Below are 12,433 nucleotides of genomic sequence, written 5' to 3'. Positions count from 1 at the left end.
ATAATTTGGAGCTTCTAAAATTTTTAGATTGATTACATCAAACTTTTATCTTTTACAAACATCCTCTATAATATATGTTTGTGTTAAATTACATAAGTTTTTATGTGAACATCAAAATAATGATGAAATATTCGATGAATATGAAACTGATGATATGGTTGTCCATGAAAATTATGAATGATCGGCTCAGGGTAACAAAGTCGTGTGTTTCGTCTACTTCACAATATATGAAACAATGCTTGTTGCACTCACTCCAAACTACCACGTTGCTTCAGTGTAATCGTGACTACTAGTTATTTGTTATAACAAATATCAATAGACTTGTTGTGAAAGTAATGATAGTTTTTAAACTTATGGATATAAATCACTTTTTTTTTTTTACAAAAAAATATGTTTTCCAAATATTATCATCAAACACATGTGAATTTAATTCAAATTTTCACCCAAATAATACTTGCTAAAAATATTTAAAAAATTTATGCCTAAACACTAACTTAATAACATTATATTCTTCTAGACTAATATGTGAATCATTAATGATGATACATTTTTTAAAGAGGAATCTTTTGATTCCTTTCAAAATAAATATAGACATTATTTGACATTAAACGTAGTTGAAAACCTTATTATAAAAAAAATAGTTTAATGTTAAAAAAAAGTTGGGAACCTAAATAAGTTTTTAAAAAAAAGTGATCAAAATAAGTCATTATTTTAGAAAGTAACTAAAATAAGCTTAGTGAAAGAAAAAAAAGTCACTTTATCTAATATTTAAACGTTTTCCGTTACTCCATAACAAATATATTTTAATATATAACGGTACTGTTTCTTACACTTTATTAAATGTAAGTTTTTATTACACTTTGTAAAGTAGAACTTTTTCTTACACTTTTTAAAGTGCAAGAAAAACTTACATTTTAGAAAGAGGAATATTTTCAAGTTTTGCTCTCCTTATGATATTTTTATAGTGTTTGTCATACAATTATATTGATTTGAAATATATCACAAAAACAAAAATATTATTACACTTATGTATTTTTATTTTTTTAATTCTGAAAGTCCATCCACTACAACAAAAATGACCATTAACGACATTTAATTCTTAATTGCCGTCTGTACTTTTAGCCGCAATATTCACTCTTTGTATATGTCCCTAAAACCTTTACCGACATTGGTTCTAATGACACTTAACTAATGTCGGTAAAGACTTTAGCTCTCTTTATTAGTGTCAGTATTTAATGCCGCTAAAAGTTGTTTTTGTTGTAGTGATCCAAACTCTATTTAAGGACATTCAAACATAACATATTAACATCTTTAGTCTTCTATTATTCTTCATTCAATCAAAAAATAATGTATTCCTAACCAAAAGTTAGAGTTACAATTTATTGGGATGACAAAATTATACATGATGGAAATACTGTTTACTATCGTCCTCACAAACACAACGCTAAATATTCAATTATTATCCGATATCATATATTTCTTTCACCAATTTATAAAAGAATGGGTATAAATAGTATTATTAAGATTATAGTATAAAAATTCCTATTTCATTTTTATCACAAGATTAAGTAAATTTTGAAGAGTGGATTATCTATAATGACGAATCGTTGACCAACTTTCTAAGACTTTCAAATGATTACATAGATCAAATCAAGTCAACAATACTTGAAATCTATGCTAAAAAGGAGCTTAAGACTACCCAACAATGTTCTCCTTTATCGGTCAATGTTCATCCCCAATTAGAAAATCATAATAGTGTTGATGAATTTCCGATAACTCAATATATTGATTTTTCTAACATGACTCATTATCAAAATATTCTTACCGTTCGATATGATTTTGATTTGAACGAAACTATCAAAGTAAGTGACTGGTAATGCTAAATAATTATATTTTGATTTTTATTTGTTCGTTTTGTCAATTATTTATTAATTATATGATTTATTATTATTCTTATTATTATAATTATATATTTTGTAGCGGTTTAATTCAACAAGATACGAATATTGCTCCAAGTTATGGACTAGATATTTATTTTGATCATTCCGCACAGTTTGAAATGACGAAAAATATTGGGACATTCTCAAATTTTCATTTCTCGTCTATTTTTTATGCAAATGATTATCAATATGTTCAACACTTGATTTTTTATTTAAGTAAGTTAATTGCATGTGATAAATATTTATATATTTTTTTACATATATATAAAAAATATCTCAATTGTATGACAAACACGACAAAAAACTTCATAAAGAGAGCAAAACAAAATATTCCTTTTTGTAAAGTGTAAGTTTTTCTTATACTTTATAAACTGAAGAAAAAAGTTTCACTATACAAAGTGTAAGAAAGACTTTCACTTTATAAAATGTAAGAAAATGTTTCATTATATATTAAAATATAAATTTTGTGGGACTAACGAAAAATGTTTGGAATATCCGATAAAATAAAAATTTTTCTTTTACTAAATCTATTTTAATTAATTTCTAAAATAATTACTTATTTTGATCACTTTTATTTTTGTGATTTATTTAGATTCCCTGACTCTTAAAAAAAACATCATTGTTATTAAAATTTTTTGGAAACAACATAGAAAAACATCAATTCATAATATGATATCCTGCAACTAAATATTTACTAGTAAAAGTGAATCCTATCTAGCTAACCCTATATATAAACCAAACATTCAAAAATTATTTTGTTTTAGTTTGTGTAAGCTTTTGGCAGTGAAGCTAGTCTACAGTATATAAAATCATTATAGTAAGGTTATAGGTTCAATTTTATTTTAATCTAAAATCAAAATCCAACTAATTGCATCTATGTGAAATCAAGAAATCAAAAAGTGCACTTTAAATCTTTAATTAGGATGTAAATGTAAATTACTCCATGCAGATTTATGTTTGATATTTTTGTTAAAAAGGTAATGCTAAATTACTAGAAAAATTAGAAATATTTTAAAAAATTTGATTTTTTTTAATTTTTTCGTAAAAATATATTAAAGTTAAAAAAATAAAAATATATATATTTTTTAAAAAAGGTAAAATAGCATAAGCAATATCGTTCTCCCCAAATACTGACCAAATTTTCATTGATTTTAACAAGAACGAAATCTTTTTAATTTTAATAACATTATTTTTACTTTATTTAAATCATAAATTTTAAAAAGAATCATTTAATTTTGGGCTCTATATTCAATTAGTACTTCCTCGTTTTTTTCAGAGGTCATTCTTTTTTCTAAATAGTGAGTACTTCCTCTGTTTTTGTTTCCGTAGGTGATTTTTTCTCTCTAAATGGTTGAATCATATTATTTATTATTTCATAAAAATAATTTATAAATTATCATATTCTTCTTATTATATTTTTGATGAAATAGTTAATTAATCTTAATATATATACTTTGATCAACCCAATAAAACTAATAATTAATTAATATTTATTAGAGTACTTCAAACATTGATTAATTACTCTCTCCATTCACTATTATATAAAATTTAATTTCAAAAATAAACTCATAAATTTAAATAGTCATCTAAATACATTTTAATTTTTAAAATCTAAAATATTTATCATTTATTAAAAGATTAACTTAAAAATATAGTAAATAAAAATAAAAGCTTAAAATTACTTAATTTCTTAATAAAACAGCAATCTAAAAAGATCACATATAACATAGGCGTATGAGATGAAACAGGAAGAAGGGATTAACCAATAACACACCTAAGAAAGTGCACTTTAATTTGGATATAAATTAACCCATTATTGACGTTTTGAATATGGAGTACTTCTAGTTCCAAAGCGTTAAAAAGGACGATAATAATCTCAAATTATCTATCGTATTTATGTTATACATAACAAACCTACTTAAATAACCTAAAGACTTGGCTCGGTCTGAAAATAGACCTTGTAGAAAAGCGGATAGAAAAGGTAGCCTATAGACTCAAGCGACCAGCTCGGTGAAAACGAACCGGTATTCCATGCCCCTAAATTATTTGTTAGGAAATTTTTTAAAAATTTTCACTCATATATTTCTATTAAGATTTATTCCCTTCATTATTGTTTACTTTGTCACAAATTGGGAAAAAGTCAGAAAAATATTTCAAACTTGAGTTTGAAATTGGTATTACGATCCTAATTTTTATGGTGATTCTTTTACTCGAATACTATTTAATAGTGTATTCTAAAGCTTTAAATGTGTTAACGTGTTAACATTACTATTTATAATGATGCAATATTTATATTTATAATTTCTACGTGACCACATATATAACTTTAAAATACAATATTAAATAATACAGAAATAATAGGTCCTTCCAAAGTCAATATTGTTAAAATAATCTTGATCAAAGTTCAAATATATTTCAAATATATATTTTTTTTCAAAAATCAAATAATGTAGACTCTGTCAAATATTTTTAAAAATGCGTTTATTATCATATTTATATTTAAAATTTTATTCTACTTTTTTTACATATTTCTTGAAAATTTAATTTTTTTAATTTTAAATAGCAAATTATAATATAATACTCCATCCATCTCTAATTACTTGTCCACTTTTGAATTAACACACCTATTAAGAAAATAATTAATAACATATTGTATTTACCTTTTTATCCTTATTAATTATGAAGTGGATGAAAAACTCTACATGTTTCAAAGTAATTAATCATTTAAATGAGAGTATAATAGGTAAAAAAAATTAATCTTTTCTTAATTTATCAAAACGAAAAAGTAATTAAAGAAAACTATGAAGAAAAAAATGAACAACTAATTAAGAATATAATTTTTAAAATTAATCGAAACCAACTCTCGAAAACTTAATATGACAACTAACTGCACCCCGAAGGAGTCATTATCTTCATTGAATTTTTCATTAATTAAGTTGTTTGTAAACTTAAAGTACAATAAATGACTATTGATAATGATGAAAATAATTAAATTTCCTTAAATTATTACTTAATTCATAGATAATGATGAAAATAATTAAATTATTACTTAATTCATAAATAAAATTTCAATAGTACGATCACTCTTTTTAAATAAAAAATCACAATTATTTTATTTTAATATTAAAAATAAACAAATAAAAATAAACAGAGAGTCCAAAACAATGAGTAAAACCAAAAAAAAAAAATTAGCCCCACGCAGCAATCTACAGTAGTACTAGCAACAGCTTTGAGCCACCAAGACCCAAACTAACTGAAACCGTCAGAAAGTTAAAATTCCCAAAGTACCCTTTCAGCACCTTCTTTCTCTGCAAAAACTCAAAAAACACACTGCAAGTAACAGTAGAATTTCTGAAAAAAAATTATTTGACATGCCACTGTACACTCTTTCTTCAATGTGATGGCGTGTTTTTATCATTTTCACCCCTATACATTAACTACATTTACTGCTCTGCCACTCACCTCCTTATCCCTACAACTACTAGTTCTAAGTAAGTTGTTTTACTTGGGCTTCAATGAGGTCAAATCTCGTGAACTTCGATGTGCATTTTGTTATCTTAATTTTTTTTTTTGCTTCTTCTTCAATTCACAGGTTTTCTGTGTTTTCATGTGTCTGTTTTCTTTCAATTTTTGTCGTTTTTTGGGTTTTTTTAAAATTTATAATGTGATAAAGTATTTGTTTACTAATTTAATTTGAACTGAAAGATTCGTCAGTATTAAAAAGTAGTAGTATTGTTTTGGGCTGAGTGATAGAGGGTTATACTTTTCAAAGGGTATATGAGTATTTCGATGTATATGTATGGGAATGTGCTCATGTTGACTGTTGCTTCTTTTTTCTGTGTATACAAAGGTATGTTTTTTTTCGTTTTTTTTAGTTGTTTTAGGTGAAAATGGGAAATGGGGTTTTGAGTTTTTTTTGTTTGAGCAGTTGAAGGGTACTGCATTTTGTGAATGTTGTTGCTGGGGTTGAGATCATACGAAAAATAATTTTTTTTTGGGTATTGGAAAGCATCTTTTCCTTTTTTTTTTTTAGTTCTGTATAGATGTTTGTAAGATGCGGTTTCTATGAATTTTTTAATACACTTTATACTATTGCTTATGAGAAAGTTTGATTCTTTAGTTCATTTTTGAAGCAATTAGAAAAGACTGAAGTTTTATTTTTACTTTTTTTTGTTCTTGTTGAATTCTAGGTAAAAGCTACAGCATTGTTTTCTGGGGTATTTGAAAATCTTCAGTTGTATTGATAATTTTTGAGTGATGGATGGTAGACGGCATTCAGTGGATGTTCCCATATCGAAAACGCTGGTTGCACTAAGAAGAGTGAAGTCACTTAGGGATCCAACTACGAATTCGATTAGCAAGTTCTCTGCAATGGTTGATAAGTTGAATTGGGAAACACATTCAAGTAATGCTATTACTTTAGGGTTTGAGAATAGGCAAGAAGTAGGCTACAATGAGGATAGCACTGCCCTGGGGGGAAATGGCTTTGTTTTGAATGGCAACCGGGAGGAATATGCAGGGGATCAGGAACTTAACAGCAATAAGGGGAATGGCAAACCACAGTTGGGTTCGTCCCCAATGGATCCTTGGAATGGGAATGTCGAAATGTCTAACATACACCAACCAAATGAGGTAAAAAGAGGAAATAAATTATCAAGTAAAAGATTTGGTCATTCTTACAGGGATCAAGGAATGGCAATGGCTGGTATTACACCTTCCAACGCCTGGGAGGAGGGCAATGGTTCCAGTAAAGAATCAAATGAAGGTGCAGTGCCGGCAAAAGATGTTTATTATGCAACAAAAAAGAATTGCAAACATAAAAAACATTATAGATCATCTAGAACTGCAGCTAGTAATATCTTGAGTCGTGTAGGTAGTCCGTACTTTTCTGTTAGTGATGCTCCAAACGAAAGCTCAAACCATGTCATTTCACTGTATGGTAATGAAGATGTTGACAATGTGGAATCTGATAACGGTGGATGTGGAATTAGCTCCTGCTGGTTAGGCACCCCCAAGTTTAGGGGATCAAGTCCTCTTACTCATATGGAAGAGCGACCACTTTTGTCTGCAGGGATAGGTGAAACACTCTTAGCCCTACAGAGACGAAGTTCGACACGAGATAAAAATGGATTTGCTTCACCTTCAGAAAGTCCTAGAAATCTCAGTCAAAAGTGCAGGCCAAAATCATTCAGAGAAATGGTTGGACAGAATGTGGTATCAAGGTCTCTGTTGAATGCTATCTCTAGTGGGCGGATAAATCCATTCTACCTATTTCATGGTCCTCGTGGTACGGGGAAAACATGTGCATCAAGAATATTTGCAGCGGCATTAAATTGTCTTTCTCCTGATGCTGAGAAACCATGTGGCCTCTGCCGGGATTGTGTTCTCTATTTTTCAGGAAGAAGCAGGGATGTTAAAGAAGTAGATTCCTTGAAAATCAATAAAATGGAGAGAGTTAGATTACTTGTCAAGAATGCAGTGACACCTCCAATTTCATCCAAATTTAAGATTTTTATAGTTGATGAATGCCACTTATTGCGAGAGGAAACATGGACAAGCATTTTAAATCACTTGGAAGAATTGTCTCGGCATGTGGTCTTCATAATGATCACCCCTGACCTTGATAAATTGCCTCGTAGTGCAGTGTCACGGTCCCAGAAATATCATTTTTCCAAAATAAAAGAAGTCGATATTTCGAACAGATTACATGAAATTTGTGAGGATGAAGGAATTGATTTTAATCAAGATGCTTTGGATTTCATTGCTTGTAAATCAAATGGTTCAATTCGAGATGGAGAGATAATGCTTGAGCAGTTGAGTTTGCTTGGCAAAAGAATAACAATGCCATTAGTCTATGAGCTAGTAAGTGTTCATTTGTGACTTCCATGTGTTTCCTTATATATATCCTCATTTTATAGAAGTAACAAGAAGTAATGTTGTGTATTCATCTTCCCTGCAGATTGGTGCCGTCTCTGATGATGAATTGCTGGAGTTGCTGCATCTGGCATTGTCATCCGACACCTCAAATACAGTTAAAAGAGCCAGAGAACTGATGAGGTCGAGAATAGATCCCATGCAATTGGTGTCACAGTTGGCAAATCTGATTATGGACATTCTCGCTGGAAAGTGTCAGAGAAGTGCTTGTGAAGTCAAAGACAGGCTATTCAGCGGACACATTTGTAAGTATAAGGTTCTATTGTTATTTGTCCTTTTATATGTTGCTAAGCATATTCTGCACGTCTCAAATCAAGTTTCTTTTTTGGATAACGACTGATTACTCCAGTGGTATCAGCTGGGATCAGGGGCCACTAATGGGGTGTACTAGCTCCAAATCATCTCTAAGGTTGCTTGTGGCTTGATTAGTTAGCTTGAGATTAGGTTTTAGTTTCTACTTCAGTTTACAAATTCTGGATGAAAATGGACATTTATCTTGCAAGTGCCATATTCATTCAGTGTTAAATTGGTGTTTTCGTCTAAAATCATCTGGCAAAAAATGTGGTCATATTAACTGTTGGTGAGGAATATTTTCGAGTGTTCACGCATACATTCTATCCCATTCTGCAAATTATAATAGTGACCAGAGTATGTACTCTGGACTCAAATCCTTTTTGGTGTACCGCGTGCCACCTTAATACTACTTTAGGGAATTTATCAGATAAAGTTATTCAATAAGTGAGAGCATAAAAAGTATCTGCTTAATTCTATCCTTTTTCATTATAATTCAGAATTATAATCTTTGTTTTGCTGCATGATTCATCTTTATTATTCCCTATTATCTGATAATTCTTTGCTCTTACTCACCTACATATTATGTGATGATGTTCATTAATGAGAAGTCTAGAACTTATCATGACTGATAGGTATGAAACAAAAAAATAAACTATTCAACTCGACTTTTTTGTTCCAAAAATTATTTTAAGATTGTGTGTTTAAATCTCTATGTTGGTGCCCCACTTTTTCATTGTCTTGGAAGACTGTTATATCTTAAGGATGGCATTTTATTACTGTATACATAGCTGAAGCTGAGAAACAGCAACTTAGTCATGCACTTAAAGTACTCTCTGAGACTGAAAAACAATTGAGGATGTCAAAAAATCAAACAACATGGCTGACTGCTGCGCTTCTACAACTAAGCTCAGTGAGTTCTTCAGTTGATGCCAAAGATGGAAGTTCATGCTTGAGAACGGTATATGAACAAGGTGGGGATGATATGCGTGACACTCTCCTATACTTCTTGTTGTTTGGGAAGGCTAATTTTTATGTTCATCAAGTTCATTGCAGTGGAATTTTGTTTCTGTTGTGTCAGATCCTGATGGTCATCTTTGTAGTACATCATCAACAAGTGAGAGTTTGAAGCACCGTACAAGTTGCGCTTGTGAAAGTATGGAGTCTTGCAAAAGGGGAATGCAGGATGATAAAGAAACTCTGGCTTCTATATGGTGTAAAGCTACTGAAATGTGCGGATCTAATTCCCTTGCGAACTTTTTGAGAAGAGGGAGGTTGTCATCAATTTGTCTTAAGCAAGGTAGCAGTTCCCTTGCTTTACATCTTATTGCATCATATATATCTTCAGCTTTGCCATCTCTGTGAATACCGTTAACTGATTACATTCTTTTCTTCAATCCAGTGTATAACGTTAGCCACACGTGTCCCATTTTTTGTAAATGTTGATGCTTCAAATTCTGAGCTTTGTAAACCTCCTTTAATCCAAAGAAGTTGAAACAAGGAACAACTTTTGAGTTGGAACTCCATGATGATTTCCTGTAATGAAATGAAGCTAGAATTTTATATCTTTAAGGGGTCGTTTGGTGTGAGGGATAAGAATAAGAAGTCTTGGATAAAAAAATAGCTTGTTTGGTTGCCATGTTTGGGATGATAACTTATGCCACCATTTGTACAATGGTGATGTGATAAATTATCCTTGTACATGGTGGGATAAGTTATCATCCCAGGATAACTGGGATAACTTGTTCCCAACCAAGCGAGCTCTAAGAGATAGATCAAGTTTATCCTTTCCTCCTCATTACTCCCACTTGGATACACTCTTAAGGCACCAACTGTGGTTTCTATGGGCAATGATCCCTATTGTTTTTCTGTTCTCTTCTGTCCTTTTAAGAACATTATCAAGCTCTTGACACCTTTGAACCTCCTACTCACCTAAATCTATATTTTTGTGTAAATCCCTTCGATAAAAAATGAGTCCAAAGAACGGACAATAGAAATGTATTGGGATTAAACATAGTTTGAGTTAAAACGATTTGTTCCTCTTTGATTGTTTCTCCAACTTCATGATGACAAAATACTTGTTACAAGCAAACAATATGCCTTCTTAATCTATCGAATGTTGCCTTACACAGTTGAACTTTTCTCCCTGTCATGAATATGTTCCAATCCATGGTTCAGGTTTGGCAATTGCTGAGCTGGAGTTCTACTGCCCCAAAGACATATCAAAGGCTGAGAAATTGTGGAAACCCATTGCAAATGCACTTCAGCGAACACTATGTTGCAATGTGGAGATCAGAATCAATCTTGTACCCGGCTGGTTCCCCAAAAAGTATTCTAGAATGAAAAGGCTTTCTTATAGACTTTTTAATTGTTCGCTTGGTAAAGCGCATTCCACGATGGAACGTATAAGTAATGCATCGGAAATCTCCGATTCTGCTTCTAAAAGAGTCATAATGGTGGATAAAGTTGTTGAAACATGTTCCTCTGAGTGTTTATCACAAAACTCTCAGATATGTTGTCATGGTAGAGAAATTGTGACCATAAGAAACAGTGATGGAAATGCACTAAGCATTGGATCAGATACACCCCAGATATTATTGACAGATGGTTCCCTGCAAACACATCAGTTAGAATCTGATAGTTTGAAAGAGAGAAGTACTTGCAGATGCCGGGATTTATTTACCATAGAGTCAGAGAAAAAAACAAGCTGTTTTCCTAGAACAGTAGGACTTCTAAAGAGATCAAGGTCATCAAATGCTTCCCATATGACTTTTTCGATTACCCAACCACAAAGCAATTTGGTTCTATCTATTCCCAGCAAGACACCTTGTCAAAGCCACATTCCTTGCAGCAGTTTAAATAATCACTCTTCTGGGGATCTAGATATGTAAGTATTTTACATCTCAGAATAATTTTTCCCATATTTCTTCTTAATACAAGTTCTGTGCTATAATCCTATTTGTGATCTTCCTCAAAAATATATCCACTTGTGATCTCAATTTTTGGTTAGCTTTTACATCTGTGAAACCCACTACATATGTTACCAAGTTCTTATTGGTATTATAACCTAAATCTCAATATGCAATTGGTAATGGACCGGTAAAATATTGGACACCACAAGATATGGCTGGATCTTGAACTGCTAGATGCCTTGTTTGGCAATTTGTTTTCCGAAATCCTGGAGTGAAACATCTGATTTAGTTCATGGTTTCAGAGTTCCTGTTCAATGAAAGAGTTGTCTGTAGCAATGCCTGATTTACAAACCATTTCCGACTGCCTAATCATTACATTAATCTTTCTATATATTGAACTGCTTGTTTATCAAGATTGCCATTTATCACCAGTGTGTTCTTGTTTCCCAATATTAAATCTAAAGATAGAATGTTCTCTTCTTTTTGTCAACAGTTCTAAGGAGTCAAAGTCGCGTTATTGGAGAACTGCTCTTTTACCCTTCAGGAAGGTAACCATGGTACCTTTAATTTAACATTTTATAGACACATGCTTGTACCCAATCGATACCTGTCTTCGAATAGGAACATTGTCCCAAGTTCTCGTATGGCTTAACATTGTTGATATCTTTACTATTTATGTTTAGCCAAGAAAGAACGTGGAACTATGTTGCTGATCGAAATCATCATTTAGAAAATCTATAAAATCAAGATCTCCATACATCCGAAAGCTAGGACTACTAACCAATAATGTTCGATGATGCAGGCTTTGCAGCTGAGACATCAGCATGAAAATCCACCCCAAGAATGGATTCTACCTTATTCTGCTGCAAACTAGCCATTGGAAATATAACATAAACAGTGAAAACAACTGATGGTGCAACATAACTTTCATGATTTAAGTAAGCATTTTTTGTTACAGTTAGCACTAACAGAAGTCCTAATCCAGAATAACTGTTTAATTTACTGTGTATATACAGCCTGAGGATATCTTGGTCTCCTCCACTATATATGTATCAAATTTAAGCTGTGTTTTCTGTGGCCTATAAACTAATGTTATTTGTTTTTTTGGCTCATTTCAAGTCTTTTCTTCTATTGGGCCAAAAAATTGTGGATTGAAATCCATTAGAAATATCAAATGAGTGGTCCATTTATCTTTGTTATAAATCTTTTTTTCTGTGTTATTTTTTGTTTTTCAACTAGTTACAATTTACAAGTACAACTAATTCACGTGAAGACAATATGATACCCACTTTTTATTTGTACCATTCTTTTTGGTAAAGTTGTTTCAGAGCTCTTGAGTTCGATTTTCGATATAGA

General features: G+C 31.0%; 1 protein-coding gene across 2 annotated transcripts; it reads left to right on the top strand.

Annotated features, from left to right (window-relative positions):
- The first annotated feature begins 5,201 nt into the window (after positions 1–5,201).
- Positions 5,202–12,276, top strand: LOC107012104 (protein STICHEL-like 2). 2 transcript variants are annotated; one of them, XM_015211841.2, is made up of 8 exons: positions 5,202–5,431; positions 6,131–7,802; positions 7,900–8,119; positions 8,957–9,139; positions 9,247–9,465; positions 10,344–11,052; positions 11,571–11,625; positions 11,880–12,276. In XM_015211841.2, exons 2-8 carry the CDS (start codon positions 6,198–6,200, stop codon positions 11,949–11,951), a joined length of 3,063 nt encoding a protein of 1,020 aa, XP_015067327.1. In that variant the 5' UTR covers positions 5,202–5,431; positions 6,131–6,197; the 3' UTR covers positions 11,952–12,276. The 2 variants fall into 2 exon arrangements, with proteins under 2 accessions (XP_015067327.1, XP_015067329.1); XM_015211843.2 differs by lacking the exon at positions 5,202–5,431 and adding an exon at positions 5,450–5,790.
- The last annotated feature ends 157 nt before the right edge of the window (positions 12,277–12,433 follow it).

This window comes from Solanum pennellii, chromosome 3 (genome assembly GCF_001406875.1).
Source record: "Solanum pennellii chromosome 3, SPENNV200".
In the NCBI taxonomy this organism is placed as follows: domain Eukaryota; kingdom Viridiplantae; phylum Streptophyta; class Magnoliopsida; order Solanales; family Solanaceae; genus Solanum; species Solanum pennellii.
The sequence above is the reverse complement of the archived record's forward strand: the minus strand, read 5'-3'. Positions and strand labels throughout refer to the sequence as shown.